The 20,034-nt window shown below is 41.5% G+C and overlaps 1 protein-coding gene across 1 annotated transcript; it reads right to left on the bottom strand.

The window, feature by feature from the left end:
- Positions 1-4,014: 4,014 nt before the first annotated feature.
- Positions 4,015-19,994, bottom strand: LOC121629779 (protein FAM102A-like). The gene is made up of 11 exons (XM_041969569.1): positions 19,822-19,994; positions 14,098-14,218; positions 12,365-12,394; positions 11,409-11,525; positions 11,274-11,320; positions 10,634-10,794; positions 10,313-10,414; positions 5,310-5,508; positions 4,636-4,757; positions 4,483-4,552; positions 4,015-4,397 (listed from the first exon to the last, which is right to left on the bottom strand). The coding sequence occupies exons 1-11, from the start codon at positions 19,992-19,994 to the stop codon at positions 4,352-4,354; spliced, it is 1,188 nt and encodes a 395-aa protein (XP_041825503.1). The 3' UTR covers positions 4,015-4,351.
- Between the last annotated feature and the right edge of the window lie 40 nt (positions 19,995-20,034).

The following is a 20,034-nucleotide window of genomic DNA, read 5'->3' as shown; positions in this document are numbered from 1 at the left end:
CTAAAGACAAATTTGCTGTAAACTGCTGTAGCACAAGTAAAACTGAATTATCATTAATAATAATTTTATTATCATTTATCCATTTTCAATTTGCTTGTTTAGATGGTGGATATTTTGCATATCATCCCAACTTTTCCTGCAGTGACTTGTAGTTATTCACTTGATAAATAAAACCACAAGAATGAACAGGCTTGTATATTTATTTCTTAGGTAGACATTTTAAAAGAGTTAAAATACATACAGTCCATTTAAAAATATATTTTCATTCACATTAACTTTAAAAGAACACAAATGTGTACCAATAATAAACTTTTTTCCAAATCAATTAATATCATGTTATCTTAATGTATACAAAACAATTCTACAAATCATAGTTATTGGTCCATTTCCCAAGTTTAATTAAAATTAAATAAAGTGTGAAACATAGAAACGTTTCTGCAGTGTTTTCCCTTCACCAAACCCAGATTAAACCCACACCACAGATACATGAACAAGATAATTCCACTTCTAATCACATCTGTGTCATTTAAGTTAGTGAGTAAATGTACAAATTCCTTTACTGCATGAAGTGAAAGTTCTCCAAAATCCCAGCAGCAGACAGAATTTGCCTTTTAAATATTTACTGTTTCCAGTTCATCAAATCAAATCCGACGTACCGATCTGCAGACCAGCCTGCTGGTCCAGAAACAGAAAGCAAACGGATGATGAGGTTGAGTGGATGAAGTTTCTCTTTACACGTTTATGTCCACGAAGGGATGAACATCAACATGACATATTTACTTACAACTGATCCTTGAGCTTATATTTACCTAAATCCTATTTTATATTCAGTTTGTCATCTCAGACCTACATGCACACAAACAGCATTTATATAAACACAAATGAGTCCTGTTTACCGTCCGTCCTGGAATAACAGGACGCATTGTACCCCTGCAGCTGCAGGACAACTTTACCACAACAGCACCAGGCCGACACCATCGCCAGGCTGATGCTACCACCAGCAGCACCACCTGCTAATAAACAAGGACACGTCTGCAGAGTCGCTCAGCTGTGCTGGAGAAAGCAGGGGCGTCTCCAAGCTGCAGCATAAAACACAGAAACAGCTGTACGGAGTTTGAACTGAAGTGAGCTTTTTTCAGAAATCCTGTGCAGTCACATCGAATCAAGCAATCAGCCAAACACCCAGTGGTTAAAACAACATCTGAACGATGCTGATCTGGTTTGGTTTTCACAGATACATTTTAAAACCTACGCAGCATAAACTAGTGAAGGAAGGTTAGCAGCAGGTCAACTCTTAGTCAGGAAAACAATGTTTGGAGTGTCTTTATGTCTTCAAATAGTCTAAATAAATATAATCTAGAGATATGTTATAGAAATGTAAATGTAAGTCTTTTAAAAGGAAGTCTTTTAAAGGGTTTTATGTCTGAGTGTTGTCTGAAGGCAACATTGGATCATTGTGGAACAACCCAATAACAAGAACGTCTAGAAGAGTCTAAACTTCATAGTAAACGAGTAAATAAAACAGAATCACTAACAGTCGATGATGGTCTACAGAACATGACGTTACTGCACCAACATCACATTATTTTTCTTAAATTAGAAAAGATCCAAACACAATTATGATTAATCTGATTTTTAACACTAAATATACCAAAACACACAAAACCATCATCTCCCACAGCATGTTGATTCCATAATGGTTTAATGTTACCTGAAGGCATAATTTTCCATCAGGGCAGTGGTTCCTGAACTTTTCTGCAGGGAAAGACACGTCTCATCATATTTTGTTGTCTTCTTATTTGCTTTTTTGGTAGTTGAAATCTCGGTTGTTGATTCATCATCGTTGCCCCTTGGTACTTTCACAAAATTATCCATGTTTTGTTAGCTGTGCAAAAACATTTTCTAATCAAGAAAAAATGTAAATCACTAAAAAACCTCAATCTTTGTGGGTCCACTTGAATAAAGTATTTTACTAAAAGTTCTCAGTAAGTGCAGGAAATACATGAGAGATATACACCATCATATTATACCCTAAACCCGGAGTTCTGACACAAAAAGGCATGTAAATGATAAAACAATAATAATAATAATAATAATAATAATAATAATAATAATAATAATAATAAAGTAGCTTTAGAAGATGCATCAACATTAGCAGTCTTTGTTCTATTGGTGGTTTTTAACCATCCTCAGAGTTTACATGTGCAAAATAATCAAACACAGTCATCAAACAGCATTAAATAGAATTATTTAAAGCTTCAAACAGCTGATTCTGATGGTCCGTCATCATCATCATCATCTACTTATCAGTCCCAGCTGAACATCAGTTCTGGGTCAAAATAAATCCAGAACAAAGCCTTAGTGACCCATTTATGTTCTATATAGGTCTTAAGTTTCTGTCTTGTGAGATGATCAGAAACCCACTGTGTCCTCAGTGTTGACCTACAGCAGCTGCTGGAGCAGCGGTTTTACAGGCGACGGCACAAAGCACAGGTCAGAGTGCTTCAGTCTAGGATGTAAAAACATGCCTGAGTCAGAGTGAAAAGCCAACCTTCCGATCATTGGACGACCCACTTTACCATCTGACCGCACCCCAGTGATGTTTTTCGTGGTCCTCAACCTGCAGCCTCTGGTTCTACAGAAACAGGATCGAAGGTACTCAACCTGCAGCCTCTGGTTCTACAGAAACCAGACTGGTGGTACTCAACCTGCAGCCTCTGGTTCTACAGAAACAGGATCGAAGGTACTCAACCTGCAGCCTCTGGTTCTACAGAAACCAGACTGGTGGTACTCAACCTGCAGCCTCTGGTTCTACAGAAACAGGATCGAAGGTACTCAACCTGCAGCCTCTGGTTCTACAGAAACCAGACTGGTGGTACTCAACCTGCAGCCTCTGGTTCTACAGAAACCAGACTGGTGGTACATAACCTGAGGCCTCTGGTTCTACAGAAACCAGACTGGTGATACTCAACCTGCAGCCTCTGGTTCTACAGAAACCAGACTGGTGATACTCAACCTGCAGCCTCTGGTTCTACAGAAACAGGATCGAAGGTCCTCAACCTGCAGCCTCTGGTTCTACAGAAACCGGACCGGTGGTACTCAACCTGCAGCCTCTGGTTCTACAGAAACCGGACAGGCGGTACTCAACCTGCAGCCTCTGGTTCTACAGAAACCGGACCGGTGATACTCAACCTGCAGCCTCTGGTTCTACAGAAACCGGACCGGCGGTACTCAACCTGCAGCCTCTGGTTCTACAGAAACCGGACTGGTCTGAGAGTCCGATGTAGCTGAAGCTTTGTACCTAAAGATACTAGGCCAAGGGTGCCCACGTTCGGTCCTCGAGGTCTACCATCCTGCAACGTTTAGGTGCAACCCTTCTCCAACACACTTGAATCAAATGTCATCTGCATGTCATTCAGGTCTGCAGACGCCTGGTAACGAGCCAGTCGTTTCATTCAGGTGTGTTGGAGAAAGGTTGCATCTAAAAGCTGCAGGATGGTAGATTTAGAGGACCGAATTTGGTCCTCCTGTATTAGATGATAGTTTTTATTATTTACTTCCTGCAGGTCAGAACATGGTTGGAGGTTCATGTAAAAATGATGATCTTAATTATGTCATAAACTCAGAAAAACTGAGCTGAAAATATTTTTTCATTTTCAGGTGACTGCTACACACCTTTGTAGTATTTTTCCTGTTTTTCACAGAAATACCATCCATCCATCCATCCATCCATCCATCCATCCATCCATCCATCCATCCATCCATCCATCCATCCATCCATCCATCCATCCATCCATCCATCCATCCATCCATCCATTATCAGAGTTCTAGGAGGATGTGGGATGGGAAACATCACACACTAACAACTGGCTGAAGTTAATTAGAATATTAAGAGAAATGTTCAAAAGGAAAAAAATCATGAATGAAAAAGTGATGCTCCCAACATAATAACTTTAGACCCTCCATCGCCTCGTAATCTAAGTTTTATGGACAGATTACAGCTAACTGGGCCCCAATAAAAGATACCAAACCAGTCCTGGTATATCTGTGGTTCTGAATCCCTCTGGGATTATGTCTCTGTGGTTCTTTGGTAATTTTTTTTTATGTTTTTTTCTATTATTTGGCTTCTTTGTTGTCATAATGACCCCGTTAGCTGAGCTCCTCTGTCCAGTATCCTTGCTGCAGATGTTCATACATTAACTGAACAGCTGCTGGAGTGAATGAAGGTCAGGGAGAGATAAACCCAAAATACAGTAATTATGTGTTTCAAGACTTCAAACACCTGAGTAAACATGAGAAAATTAGATGTGACGGAAACATCTGGCAGGTAATGAGGTTGTAGATCAAGTGCTTAGTGAGTCTCGATGACCACCGGCTCAAAGACACCAGGAGTTCCTCTGGGAAAAGCAAAAGATACATAACTTAAATCATATGATGTTTCTAGAGGGAAACAGAGCCTGACATGAGGGAACAAGCAGGTACCTGTGGGCGAGCTGCGCCCCGCTGAGGGCAGTGGTCCCATCTTTACTGACAAACAATCTCAGGTTGCTGTCTGCAGGGAAACATGGAGACAAGTTAACCCTGGGAAACAAAGTCTGAGTTAAATCTGAAAGCAGAAAATCGATGCTGTTCGACCTTCGTTGTTACTGCTGTCAGAAAAGTTCTGGCTCTGCACGATCTTCTCAACAATGTCATCGGCATCGATGCGGGTGTCGTCCACACAGCTGGGCTGCCTCTCCACAGCATCCTTCTTCCTCCTGTTGATGAGAATCACACGACAGACACTGTTTCTATCAATCTTAATGAACTGCTACACATTTCTCTTTGTATAATGTTGCCTTTCAATCATCTCCAACCAGTCTGCCCAGTCTCCTCTAACTGATGTATTGAGTTGCTGGCATGTGATTGGCTGATTACATTTTGTAACAGGAAGTTGGGCAGGTGGACCTGATAAAAGTTGTCAGTGAGTGTATTAAATACTGTGAAACTGATGCTATAATAATAATAATAATAATAATAATAATAATAATAATAATAATAATAATAATAATAATAATAATAATAATAATAAAAAAACTTGATTAGATTAGATTCTGGTGCCATTTTGTAATCATGTAAAAAGAAGTGAACCTGAACAAATCACACATTTCTCCTCTCCAACAGAATTCCAGACATGTGAGTCTGCACATATCTGGAATTCAGATCCAAGTTTTCCTCTGTTTCTTGGAATTCTGACAGATCTCTGAGTGAGATCAGGACAACATGCTGCAGCACGTTCCTGCTCTCCAACAACAGGGGTGAGTGTCTACCTGGAGGACCGACTGAGAGCTGCTGCAGAGGGGGGAGGAGGTCTTTCTGGTTTGGTGGGGGTCGCCTGACGGTGCGGCTCAGTCAGGGGTAGCTGAGAGGGGTGGGTCCCACCGCAGGAGGCGCTGCTGCTGGAGGAGGTGTTTCTATGGTGACTGAGGTCAGTCAGGCTGGAGCAGCGAGAGTGGCCAGTGCTGTAGCCTGGAGAGAGGAGGAGGAGGAGGAGGAGAAGGAGGAAGAGGAGGAGGAGGAGAAGAAAGAGAAGTTTATTTGTACAGCACATTTCATGCACAGGACAATTCAAAGTACTTTACATAAAACAAAAGCATTACAAGTATTAAGAAATAGTAAAAGGCAGCAACACATAACAAGAATCACAATAAAATAATAAATTACATTAAAATGATTAAAAGCACGATAAGTTAAAAAGTTAACGTGCAGATTTCATGCATAGACATGAGAAAAGAAATGTTTTTAACCTGGATTTAAAAATGTCTACATTTGGGGAAAGTTTAATCTCCACTGGTAGTTTGTTCCACTTGTTTGTAGTATAACAGCTAAATGCTGCTTCTCCATGTTTAGTCTGGAGTTGACCAGAGTCTTTGGACCTAAGAGCTCTGCTAGGTTTATAATCTCTGAACATATCACAGATGTATTCTGGGCCTAAACCATTCTGAAGAAGATGTCAGTCTCAGAGCTTCCTGATGGATTTCATCTGAATTTCAACGTTTCATTGATCATTTTTAGAGCCTTAATGTTGGAGACCAATGCTTAATGCATGAATATCTGTCCCTGGATTTCTGAGCCAAGACTTTTCTTTTATTATTATTATTATTATTATTATTATTATTATTATTATTATTATTATTATTATTAAACAATATCTTTATTGGTTTTTCACACCAAACAATGGCAAGAAGAAAAAAAAGAATAAGAACAGAACAGGAACAGAAACATCCACACGGTGACAAAAACAATAAATACATATAACAATACTGAAAACTCAAACTGACAATTGAGAGGGTTTTAAAACCAAGTACTCAGGCAGTGAGATGTTACAGTGTAGTGTTTGATTGATATCACTACTCAAGTGTGTGATTCTCTTGGTATGTCTGTCCAGATAAGTCCACTCAAGTAGAACGGACCTTCTGGCACTAACAAAAGAGTACATCAAGCAGTTTTAACGAATGAGGTGGAAGATTCAGACTGGAGTGTAATCCAATGATACAGTCTTGTATCATGTACAATGATAGTATGGACCATCAGAGATCTTACGCTTTGGAAAGCGTAGGGTTAAATTTATTCCGTAACACTGGTGTAATCTGGAGCCTATGTATAATTTCGAATTGCAATTCCTTAACTTTATTAGTGGATAAACAGCCAGAGGAACTCAGCCATACATTACCCACTCATCGTCCACAATCGTTAAACCTAGGTCAGCCTCCTAGAGTAATTAAAGAAGCCCTGCCCCCCCTTTGGAAGAGACAGAGCATTATATAACCTGGAGGTCAATTTTCCAGGCTTGAGATCCTGCAAAATCTCCAGAGAAGAGCGAGAGAATCCGCCAGGGTGCAACCTGGCCTCTAAGGAGATAAAACTACGAATCTGCAGATACCTAAATAGATGTGAGGAGGGGAGGTTGTGTTGCTCCACTAGCTGGTTAAAAGATTTAACAATACCATCCGCCACAACTCAGTGACTGTCAACATGCAGAGGATGAGGAATAAGGAGTGATCAGTGATGAAGAGTGGTGAGTGTGATCGTGAAAATGCAACCACACCTCTACGGAGGCTAGAGGCAGACCAGGGCAGCCCAGAGACCCGGGCCCTCAGCAGCAACCACGGAGCACGAACCCAAGCTACCCCAGAGGAGAGCCCCAGCCAGAGCCCCCCACCCCCCCCGGTCTTAGGCCAGGGACTGGCCATCCAGGGTGGCTCGAGCGAAGGGTCCAGAGCCCTAGGAGCCCAGGGACAGCCTGTACCCATAAACACTCACTATTACACAGTCACATCACACATTTCCCTCCCACCATGCCCTGTGGGAAGAAAAGGGGTCTGGGGATTTAAGTCCAGAGGGAAGTGAACTTCCCCCTAGATGGTGACCTGCTAGCAGCACTGGGCACCCCCATTCCCCGGAAGAACCCCTAGAGCAAGACAGGCCAGGAGCAGCTGCCCCCCATGACCAGGTCACGCAGCGATATATTGTATATTGTTATAAATTGTTCTTGTTATATATTGTTCTAAACCATTCCTAAAGATAGCGACAGAAACACGCTAGCTGGTAATATTTAATATTTGGCAACGATAGCCCTCCTTCTCCCGGGGGAAGTTGCAGTTTTTGTAATCTTAATCTAGTCCTTTTATTCTTCCACAAAAAGGAAGATAATGAGCTTTTTAGATTGGAAAGAGACTTTCTAGTCAAAAGAACAGGAAGCATTTGAAACAGAGTAAACGAGGAAGTATGTTCATCTCAAAAAGGTTCACTGTACCTATAAGAGATACTGGGTCCAGCAGGCCAGGTCTTCTTTAATTTTATGGATCAAAGGTATAAAATTAGCCTTATAAAGGCCAGAAAGGGACGGGGTTATGCGCATCCCAAGATAGATGATTCCAGATAGTTAATGACGAAGATTGTAATGATGAGAAGAATGCATACAAATACGCATCCCTAAAATGGTGCTCCACATGGTAGGGTCATGATAAAAAGTACCAGCAAGTACAAGGTGACAGCCAGAAGAGGGATGTGGAACCGGGGTCCTTGCTGGGGTTTCAAACATACAGCCACCTCCTTCTCAGAGTTGCTATCTGGCAGAGCGAGGGAGTACCGGTGACACATTAAAGAATAAACATTTTTGCTATTACTGTTGTATGTTTGGAAGTAAGAGGTTAATATGGTGATGTTCTTTTCTAAAATGGACGACTGCTGTTAGCCATTTGCAATGCAGGTATGTTTTTTTTCATTAAAATATTCGGAGTGAAATGCTTTTTTGTTGTTTTTTTTCTATAAAGTCTTAAAAACTTCTCTTAAAAACACATAAAGGCCCCTGCATCATATTTTCTTGTAAGAACAGAATGTAAGTCTCCTTGCAATCATAAATGGCAGTGTAAACACATGAGTAATATCTTAAAATATCCTGACAACTACTGCCTATGTTTGGACATCAAATATGGCTGCAGGCCATATTCTCAGTATCCCGACCTCATACATGACTGGTATACCGGCATCAGAAATCAACAGACTTGACTTGGGTAGAATTGTGAAATATCCTGACAGGACATTTCAAGTGTTAGGACACTCTGCGGAGTGAATCTGAGCCACAGAATTTGTCAGTATCAGAGTGGTCCCATGGACAGACATGATATGCTCAGGACATGAAATCAGAAACTTTCATATTTGGAGAGTATCCAGCATGCATATCACCACGCATGAGGCATATCTGAGGATATCAAGGCAAAGAAATCTCTGGATTCTGGGGGTTTTGCGCACTATTAGGCTTTCCATCCACATATAATACAACATTATGCTCTTATTAAAGTAAGTGAGCGCTACAATGTTTCCTAACTTTTATTTTTGAGGCATTTACATACTTTTTTTAAAAGGAGGCTTTCAGTCCTGGAATCCAGTCCTCTAGTCCTGTAATAACTAGAGTCCTGTAACCCTCCACTCCTGTAATCCTGTAATGTTTTTAACTGAAACCTGGTTAAACCAAAAAACTGTGCAAGTCCAAGGTTACTGTGTGTGATGTGGGCCTGTCTGATCATTGCTGTGTTTTCTTTGGGAGTACGATTCCTGTTCACACAAATGTCTCAATAGAGATGATCTCACAAAATGGTGTATAACTGAAAACACGAGTGGGATGTTTAACCAGCCCTTCTCTTTAACACCTGCCCTGTCAGGGGGTTCAGCCAAAAAGCTTGTCACTAGTTTTAATGATGAGATGGTAAATATTGACCAGATCTGTTACAGATTGTGAACTTGTCTTTAATTTTGGGAGTCTTCCCAGAACTTTTAAAAACAGCTGTAATCCAACCTCTGCTAAAAAGGGACAATCTAGACAAGTCACAAATGAACTACATGCTGATCCCAAATCTTCCTTTTCTAAGTAAGATCATCAAAAAAGTTGTTTTTCAACAACTAAATGACTTTTTAACACAAAACAACTGCTATGATGTCTTCCAGTCAGGTTTTAGACAGCACCACAGCACCGAGATGCTCTGACCAAAGTCATTAATGACATATGTTTGAATACAGACGATGGAAAAATGTCAGTATTAGTCTTACTCAGCGCTGCATTTGATACAGTCGACCACACTATATTACTTAAATGACTGGAGAACTAGGTGGGCCTCTCTGTCGCTGCACTGGTTTAAATCTTATTTAGAGAACAGGAAGTACTTTGTGTCAATAGGTAACTTTACATCTGAGCAGACAAGAATTACATGTGGAGTTCCCCAAGGTTCCATCCTGGGGCCTCTTCTGTTTAACATCTACATGCTCCCACTGGCACAGGTCATAAAGAACAACATTAGTTACCATAGCTACGCAGATGACACACAGGTATATATTATACAATGTCACCAGGAGACTCAGAAAATCCACTAGTAGGTTCATAAAAGGAATTTCTCTAGCTGTTTGGGAAATTAAGGTCTTTAAGGGGAAAGATGGGGACCATCTTGGTCTTCTGTTATAAATATAGAAAATGGTGCCGATCCACGCTTGACAAAGACCATTTTCACTGGTAGCTTGAAGAAGGGTCTTCACACCTCACTCTTTAAAGTTCAAACCTCTTCATTTTGTGTCCTCTTAAAACTAAATTCCTGTGGTTGAAATATTTCCTCACATCAGAAAATGGGATAAACAAACACAAATAGTTTTTGTTTTCATATATATGGACACAACTTGGTACTTTCATGGTCTCTCAGACAATATTTTGCTAAATGGTGTCTAAAGAAGCAGTGTGAGGCTCTTCCTGGTGGAAGCTTCTGATGGAGGAAACGTCTCTGACCTGATATCTTGCTGTGCTGGCTAGCATAGCTGGAGCTGCGGATGTGACCAGAATGGAAATCCTCGTCTGGACTGGACACGCTCTCTCCTGGCTCGGGAAGCCCTGCAAACACACATGAAGACCTGACTGAACCCTGAACTCATGTTTCTGTTTCTGAGCCATGTTAAACTGCTTGCCCGGAAGAGTTTCTGACTATATAAAAAACAAGAAAAGCTTTGGTGACACATGTTAAGAATGAAGACATCTTCCTTAAACCTGGATCTTAAAGGATCTTTTAGTTCCACATCTAGAAAGAGGACCACAGTAGTACTCTGCACCCACCTGAACTACGAATGGATGATTGTCGGGATTTCAGGTTGCAGGGTCCCTCGGCGATGCCTCCAAGTGGCTGTCCTCTGGCATCAGTGCTCTCCCCCTTACAGTCCAGCTGAAGGTTGGGGTCCTTGTCACAGATGAAGACAGACTTGGCCGTACTCGGAGGTCTGAAGGTAAAATCAACCAGAGACATTTCCGGATCACTGGGAGGTCATACGACTGATATGTTTAATTTTCAGGTTCAATTTAATCTTCCACATCTGTGAAGCTCCATCAGCGCTGGTCCAGGACTGTAGAGCAGCTAGAATCCTGCATCAGACCAAAACGGGACAACATCACTTCCCAGATGTTTACAGACAGTTGTTAGAAGAAGAGGGGATGCTACACCATGCTGAACGTCATCACAACTTTTTACAGACGTGTTGCCGCCATCAGAGTCAATATTTCCATCAAATGATAACTAGTTTCATCATCCGAGATGTTGTTTATCTTCTACTGGGAATAAAACATGGGTTGATGAGATACCATTTAATTCTGGTTTTATTTACATTTTACACAGAGACAACTTTATTGGACCTGAGGTTGTAATTAACAATAAAAAAAGCTAAAAAAAATAATTACATTTTTATAAACTAAATGAACTTACGTTTTAAAGCAGGGATCTCCAGAGAGAAGAGTCATCCCAATTATCACCTGGAAGAATGATGCATTACTAAATGTAACTGATTACTTCTGTGTGTGTGTGTGTGTGTGTGTGTGTGCGTGCGTGTGTTAGACATACTTTTAGGATAGAATTGTCCTGTCGAGTGTTTTTGGTGTCATAACCCTCCAGGATACAGCAGCGGACTGTGGAACCAGAACCAGCAAACTCGGATATGTTTAGATCAGCAAAGCCCAGCTGGAGACGGACACAGAGACGTCAAGAAAAAGTAAAAACATAATCCACAGACAGGACGGGTGTGTCACACTGGCTGTCTCTCTCATGGATGGACGGACGGACGGACGGACAGATGGACAGACAGATTGATAGACAGATTCAGGAAAAAGCCATTCAGAAATATGGGGGAGCTTCACATGGAAGCTGGAGTTAGTGCTTCCAGAGCAAACAGACGGATATGTGTGTGTGTGTGTATATATATATATATATATATTCCCCGTGTATGCGTGTTCTCTCCAGCTTCCTCTGTTAGGTTAACTGGTCTCTCTAAATTCTCGCTTGGAGTGAGTGCGTCTGTGGTCGTTTGTCCCTACCTGTGTTGGACCTGTCCAGTGTGTACCTGTCAAAATGCTGAGCTAGGCTCCAGCTTACCCGTGATGGACTAAATTTTCTTTTCTTGTGTCTTAAAACAAAACAGGATGTATTCAGTTGTGTCATGTGAGGAAGTGAATGAAGAACATGATACAGTGAGTTCAAGTTAACAGCCTTTTTTAACCTCCTCATTCAGTTTTTTTCTGTCCACTCGGCACTTAACACTCAGAGCTTGTGGGTTTTATTACCGCTGGGATTCTTCTTCTAACCACACAACCAGTTCTGAACTGTTTTCTGGTTTGTATCTTAGACTAAAAGCACTGAATGAGCATGAAAAGAGTAAAAAGGAGGAACACAGAAGAAGTGATGTTAAACCGTGCTGCAGAGTTCACGGGTCCAACAGGTCAGCTGAGCAGGGCTGGACTCAGTTAAACATTAATCTGCTCCTTCTGGATCTTGGAAAGCACACACACAGCAAATAAACTCACCTTGGAGAAGGTTTTTCCTCCTTTCAGCTCCTGCAAAGAAAAAATGCAATGAAAAGAAATTCCTACTCAGTCTGATTAAACATCTCCAGTCAACACACAGACCCAACCAGAACCTCAGCTCTGAACCTGAACCAGGTCTGATCCAGGTCCTGTGGCTCCAGATAATAGTCTGCTAACTATGACAAACTACTGACAGTTAACATGACACACACACTGGACCATGATGAAGCAGCTATCCGTCTATCAGAAGGTGGTTTGGTTCTCCATACGTCCTGCTGGTTTCCTTGGAGATGACCCTGAACCCAGAGACACCGTCTCTGATGTCCTGATTGGTGAGTGTGATTGATGGATGGAGGTTCTGTGTTAGCATTCTGTGTTAGCATTAAGCTAACCCCCAAACTCAAGGTGGACGACCTGGTCCCTCATCTCCATCCAGGTCTGTAGTGTTTGGTGGGGAAACAGCAGGCGCTGGTGTCATGTTTCTGGTTTGGTTATAGTCTGATGACTCTATAGTCATCTCCTGCTGTATTCTGTTGTTTACTTCCTGATTCCCACACCTGATCCTTTTTTTTTTTATATAAATTAGTATTTGGCTCTCTTCGCAACCATTAAAAATCCCGAACAGAAACAGTAAAACCCGACTCCTCTATAGTTTAACTTGTCCTGTAAACAGTTTGGAGAATATTTTTTATAATAGGGTCCAAAGGGAATATTTGTCAACTCTTATTTGGAAGATGAGATGAATGGAATCTGGGAGGAGAAACTTGTGACTCCAGAGCAAAATTATTGTAATCTGATGAGAAAATCTGGATATCCAGATGCAAGATAAAGAAAGACTATACTAACCTAGTTATTACAACTAAGTAGCACAAACATTTGGTTTGAGACTGTAGATAGGTGGAAGATTTACACCACATCACAGATCCTCAATCCAGGTCCTTGAGGGCCAGTGTCCTGCAGGTTTTAGAAGTTTCCCTGCGGCAACACACCTGGTTCAGACTTATCCGCTGATTTGAGTCAGGTGTGTTGTCGCAGGGAAAACTGCAGGACCCCAGACCTCAAGGACCAGGACTGAGGATCCCTGATTTGATCTGAATGGAAGTGATTGGGTTAAATCAGCTGTGATAGGGTTTCGTATTGATCTGTGGATCCTGAATCAGATCAGATTCAAAACGTCAGATCAGAGAAAAAAAAGAAGAGCACAAATGTTAACAATGGCCTTTGTGGAGCAGAGGCTGCTACAGAAGCACGTACAGACAACGCAGCCGAGTTTATATACAGTCTATGGCATCTATCCGTGTTTAACTCCACCTGTGTTTAACTCCACCTGTGTTTAACGTCATCCGTGTTGAACTTCATTGTAACTCCACCCGTGTTTAGAAGAGTTCCTGAGTAAACCTGTCTGACCCAGCATCGCTTTGTGGTTAGAATGGAAACCTGTAAAGATGGACTCCATCACCAGCAGAAGGCCTGTACCTGATGGAGGATTTCGTCTGAGAGATCAAAGGTTAAATCATTACAGATTTTCCAGAAGATCCCAGCTGGAACGTTAACCGGGGCTTCAGTATGAACGCTCCATCCCAGATCGTCCTGCTTCATCAGCTGATGCCTCATATCTATTTTTAGCATCCTGAAAGGTTTATGTTTTGCTTCAGCAGCTTCTGGACACCATAGTTTGTCACACAGAAACGACCTCTTCATGAAGACTGAACAGTTATGAGGGTGTGCTTTACCTTGCGTACAGAGACTCTACAGACGCAGGGGTCCAACACTCCTGTCGTTGGATTAGCGCTCATTTTACACACAAAGGAGAATTTCTTCCTCCATCGAACACAGTTCTGCTGGACCTCCTCCCTGCACACACACAAACACACATTTTAGACTGTTACACAGTTTAAAGTAAAACAAAGAAAAAAAAAATCAGGTGTTGGTTAATCTTTCAGCCCTGTGAAGCCTCTCCTTCCTCACTCATGCTTACATGGAGACTTACCTCAACCAAACAAAGTTCTAAACCCCAAAGTATTCAGATACAGAAGAACTTCTCCCAGTTAGCAGTATCCAGTGCTGACTGGTGGTGGGTTTTAAATGAGTGAGGTGGGTGAAATTCAGCCTGTAATCTGGGTAGGGCTGAGCGATATGAACCAAATTTTATATCTCAATATTTTTTACCTGAATCAAGATATATATATCTCCATATATTTTTTGTCAAGTAACCACAGAAACAGTCCAATTTACACCTTTCAGTGCTAAATATACGTTTATTAAGGATCAGCAGCACATGTGCATTAAAACAGCAGAAATTAAAGTAGCTTTATATTAAATTAAATGCTCCTAAAACAAAATCAATGAAAAATACTTTTTCAATTACATAACAAAAATACAGCTGTGCCAAAAATGCAAAAGAAAAGATGCTTTTAACTCAAAACAAGCTATCTCGATATAAACGATATTCCCTTTTTCTATATCGCATCTGATAAAGTCTCGATATGTTTGAAAATCTTGATATATTGCCCAGCCCTAAATCTGGGTAAACCAAATCTCTTTTGTTTCAAGAGCCATTTTTTCCCGTCCTCAGAAATTAACGCTACGCAATCTCAAGCTGCAATATGAGAGGGACCAGTAGGGGGCAGTGCAGGGGCCAGTCTGACCACATGTAAGTTAGCAACGTGTGCATGTTTAAAGCTGATGACAGATCACATTTACAATCAAAATAAAAGGTGCAAAAAACAAAAAAGTGATTTACTGTCATTCTCCCACACCCAAGCTAATTACAATGCCCCACATCACCTGTGGCTGCAATTTACTACACCTGGTCAAACTGGATGCTGGTGATCTTGGGGTCCTTAGGTAGCACTGCATTAAAAGCAGACATGAGTCTCTACTGGAAACCACTGCATGGACTCAGGAAGACTTCCAGAAACCACTGTCTGTGAACACAGTTCACCCTAAAATCCACAAATGCCGGTTAAAGCTCCATCATGCAGAGAAGAAGCCAGATGTGAACAGGATCCAGAACCAGCTTCTTCCGTCTTCTCTGGACCAAAGCTCATTTAAAATGGTCTGAGGCAAAGTGGAAACCTGGATGAAGATGTGAACTAGTTTGTGGAAAGCATGGACGGCGTGTCCTGCAGACTAAAGAGGAGAGGGAGCATCCAGCTTGTTATCAGTGGACAGGTGAAAAGCTGCATCTCTGATGGGATGGGGCTGCATTAGTGCCTATGGCGTGGGCAGCTTCCACATCTGTGAAGCTCCATCAATGCTGAAAAGTACATGGAGGCTTTAGAGCAACATCTGCTCCCATCCAGACAACGTCTCTTTCAGGGAAGACCTTGCAGATTTCAGCAAGACGATGCTGAACCACATCCTGCATCCATCACAGCAGCATGGCTTCACAGGAGAAGGGACAGACGTGTTGCCGCCATCAGAGTCAATATCAGCTCATATTTTCATAGTTTCACCATCTGATATGTTTTTTGTCATCTACTGGGAATAAAAAATAAGTTGATGAGATTTGGAAATAATTTTTATTATGTAAATGTAAGTCGCTTTGGATAAAAGCGTCTGCTAAATGACTGTAGAATAGAATAGTAGAATATTATATTATTCCTGATAAGGAAATCCAGTCTGGGGAGCAGTTGGGAGGGGTTAAGGACCTGGTCCTTACTCCGGATCCACAGTGCTTCACCCCTGTTGGCAAAGCGAAGATTTGGACAACCCAAGTTGTCCAGACCCAAACCCACCTCAGTAACCACTGGTTACCACTCCCCCTTTTCATTGAATTCTGGTTTTATTCACATTTTACACAGAGACCAGAACTTGATGGACGTGAGGTCATATTGACACACATTCCTAAGTATATGTACAAGTTGCTAAATTCCTCACTTTGTATTTAAATGTTGTCATATACAACAGTAGATAAATGAGATCCTGGTCTGGCTCTTTAACTATTAAAACATCAGCAGAACATTTCTTTCTTCGCTTGTCTGAAGCGTGACCTTAAGTTTACAGTTCTGAAAAACCCCTGAAGGACGCTGGCTGCTGACAAATGCAGGAAGTGGCCACACAGGTTCTGCTGCTTCTTTCCTTTCAGCCCAACCCGCCTTCACAAACACACCTTTGTGTGGCAGGTTGCTACAGGCATGTTGTCTCTCACTGTGAAGCTGCTTCTCATGGCTGGCTGGGCTCAGACAGACTCAGGTATCTGCTTGTTCAGGTCTGGATCAGCTCTGTTTTCTGATGGAAGCATCCCAGGAATGAGGCGGATGGATTTACTTTCTTCAGGTCCTAACTTATTTATCACCTTCTGAATATTTCCAGACAACTTGGCAGCTTGTGGCTTTTTTTTTTTACTAGTGGAATACAACATGTCATATCTGGCCTCAGCAGGAGTGTGAATATTTAAACAGAGGTGTTTAACTCTGCTCAGGTCAGCAATGCATCAATAAATCCCATGGTTCTCTGTGGGCAGATATCAGAGCATGATCTTACAGTTATCAAGGGAAGGTCGTTAGATTTGTGAGTGAAGGTGTCAAATAATTAAAGAAAAATGATAAAATACAATAAGTTCTGAACAACACATTTATCTAAATGTAAATGTGTTTGGGACATTATGAGCAGACAGATGTGTTTCAGGCTTGTTGGCTTCGTCAGGTCAGTGACACAGAGCATCATTCAGCTTCTTGAAAGAGGAAGTAGAAAAGAAATTTCATGTCAGATGTTTGTAACCACATCACTTGAAGTGAAAACCAGATGATAGCAGCCCAGTTCATCTAGGAATGAGTAAAGTAGTCCAAGGAATGAGTAAAGTAATACCTGAGGAGGAACTGTGCTACAGTAGAAGGTAAAAGTGAACCTGAGCAGGTTTCCATGTGTTTTAATAGAGATGTTACTCATGTAAAAATCCCAGGAAGCCACCGATGATGATGATGATGATGATGATGATGATGATGATGGACACGTCTATCAATGGTCAGAGTCAGGAGGATCCAGGGATAGCCCCACATTCACCTTAGAACCACCATGAGGGTCCAGAAAGAAGTGAAGCCCAACATAGTCTATGATAGGAAGAGTGAATCCTTCACTATAAAACCTCCTTCATCTCCATGGAAACCAGCAGGACTTTCATGATTCATTTCAAACAAAGGCAGAGTCGTAGAAGAACACGTTAGCAGAGTTTTTAGAGCTGGAATCAAACTTTTTATCTGGTTTCTGGTCCTGGCTGCTAGCTCCAGAGTTTCTGTCCCACCGTGATGAGACACGTCTCTGGAACCAGCAGAGTCTCTGCTTTCATGTGACTCCTTGTTTGTGTGGAGAAGTTAGTAGAAGTTCTAAAGCGAACCGTGATGTTCTCATGGTTTTCTTACATTCCCTTATAACTGCTTGGGGTTTGAAGTGTGTTTGGTTTGAATGCTAGAGCATGGTAGAGTCTTTTAGCTGAGTGTGCATTGCTGCTTCATGGTGTCTGGGTGACTGTAGGATCTCATGTTCATCAGGAAAAGGTTAATGCTGATTGTTTTACTGCCGCTGAATCCAGGGCGTCATGTAGAGCTCATCATGTTTGACTTTCTTTTTTTCCCAGTTATTAATCCTGACACTAAACACAGATTTGATAAAAACTACTCTAACCTTTCCATGAGCTGTCTGAATATCTGTCTGAACAAGTTGGATCTTTGCATATATTCCATCCAGCAGATGTCAGACAGTTGAAATGAAAAAGTGTTATTTAGAGAAACAGCTGAGGGAGTAGACTCAGCTCCGAGAGCAGCACATCAGGCTGTTTACGCTTCCCTTTTTTAACGACAATACCAAAACCACTTCTGAGCTGCTCTCCACTCTGTCAGTTTCAGTGCTGTGAAGCTGTTTGCAGGCTCGTCGGCCGCCGCTGCTCTAATGAAACAATCTGCTTTGCAGAATCAATAACATGTCTGTTGATGAAAAGTAAAAGCAGTTATGAGAAGAAATATTTAGGGAATAAAGAATTATAAAGAGGAGACAGGTGAGTGTATCAGGTTTGGGAATAAAAAGAAAATTGGTCTTTTTATTTTATGTTACTTTTAAATCTGAGAAAATCTCCCCTCAGTGAAGACCAAGGTGGATGCTTATAACCACTGAGTCCTAAAGCATGAACACCAGTCAGCCACATGGTCCCAGGAGGACTTTGGAAAGAAGAAGCCATAAAACACAGAACCACTTCCAAGGTTCAGTGAACAGAAAGAGACCCGAGTCTTTCCCAGTGAGATCTTTGAAGGTACCACAGATGCTCAGGTGCACACTGGATCTTTTTAGGGATATACAATCAAATCGAGGTGATGCCTTGCTCCCTGGAGGTCTGAGGTTGTTTCAGCAGGACAACAGAAAGAGTGGCTCCACAGACACGTTTCATAAACAAAGAACCAAACCAGTGTTGATAAATCTCCTCAACAGAGTGATTCATTTGCAAGCTTTCATAAATTTCAAGCCATTTTCTAGCTCATTTCTAACATCTAACATCACTGTAGTACAGAATATGAAGACAGTAGGGCTGTCTTCATATTCAAGATTTTCAAACATGTCGAGACTTTATCAGACGAGATAAAGAAGGAGGGAACATCGTTTATATCGAGATAGCTTTGTTTTGAGTTAAAAGCATCTTTTCTTCTGCTTTTTGCACAGCTGTATTTTTGTTATGTCATTGAAAATTATTTTAAATTTATTTAGTTTTAGGAGCATTTCATTTAACATAAAGCTACTTTAATTTCAGTCAGCTGTGTTAATGCACATGTGCAGCTGATCCTTAATAAAAGTATATTTAGCACTGACGGCTGTAAATTAGAACGGCCTCTTTGGAGCCCGAGAAGACAGCTTTGCTTTAAACAGAAACATGACACCAAAACTAAAGTGGAGGGATCTTAGAGACTCCTCATATCAGGGCCTCAGTTTGACTGATCTAAGTTCTGCTTTACATTTCCTGATTTGTTGAAATCACCATCCATCATCTACGCCACTTCATCCAATGAAGGGTCGCGGGGCAGATGGAACCTAACCCAGCATGTAGCAGGCCAGAGGCAGGTTCACATCCCAAAGTATTTTAAAAACTTACAACAATCTCAATTAAGTTAAAGAAATATTCCTGGTTATTCTGAATTAGGAGGAGGAACTAATATTTAACAGACACAACATTCGATCATTATTAGTTGTTTTCCTCCTTGTCCTCTTCATCGGGTCCGCCTTCATAGTGAGGGACCATCTGTCAGAAGATGTGGCTGTGTTAATGCTGGTATAACATCCCAGTGTGAATGAAAGGCAGGGTGGGGCTGGAAACACTTTCCCAGGATACATGCGGGTGAAGTAACACATGGAGAAACAAAGGTTGAAGTACCAGTTTTACCATCTAACAACAAACACTGTCAGCTGTTTCCACCTCCTGTCAGTGTAGCAGGACTTCTGCTGGGTTCCAGCAAGGAACTGGTTCTACATACCTGGAAGATAAGATGGAAAAGTCCCCGCCGTCCACGAGCCGGATCTTACAGAACAGAACTCCGTTAACAAAAGGCACCGCTGTCAGCTCCTCCAGAGTGAAGTGGACCTGAAATTTGAACTTCTTCTTCTTCATGAGGAAAGCCATGGTTCCGATCTGCTGCAGGGAGCTCATGGTGGGAATGATATGATGTTCGGCTTTACAGAGGAGGCTG

The sequence above is a fragment of the Melanotaenia boesemani genome, chromosome 19 (assembly GCF_017639745.1).
Source record: "Melanotaenia boesemani isolate fMelBoe1 chromosome 19, fMelBoe1.pri, whole genome shotgun sequence".
NCBI lineage: Eukaryota > Metazoa > Chordata > Actinopteri > Atheriniformes > Melanotaeniidae > Melanotaenia > Melanotaenia boesemani.
This window is presented reverse-complemented; position numbering and strand designations above follow the sequence as displayed.

What these genes read in the sequence shown, in the direction of transcription:
- LOC121629779 (XM_041969569.1), bottom strand. Translation starts at nt 19,994, where the DNA reads ATGAGCTCCCTGCAGCAGATCGGAACCATGGCTTTCCTCATGAAGAAG. An exon ending in ATCATCCATTCGTAGTTCAG is followed by an intron (nt 10,415 to 10,633) that starts GTGGGTGCAGAG and finishes GTGTGTTTGCAG; the next exon opens with GGCTTCCCGAGCCAGGAGAG. An exon ending in GCTCTCAGTCGGTCCTCCAG is followed by an intron (nt 4,758 to 5,309) that starts GTAGACACTCAC and finishes TCTCATCAACAG; the next exon opens with GAGGAAGAAGGATGCTGTGG.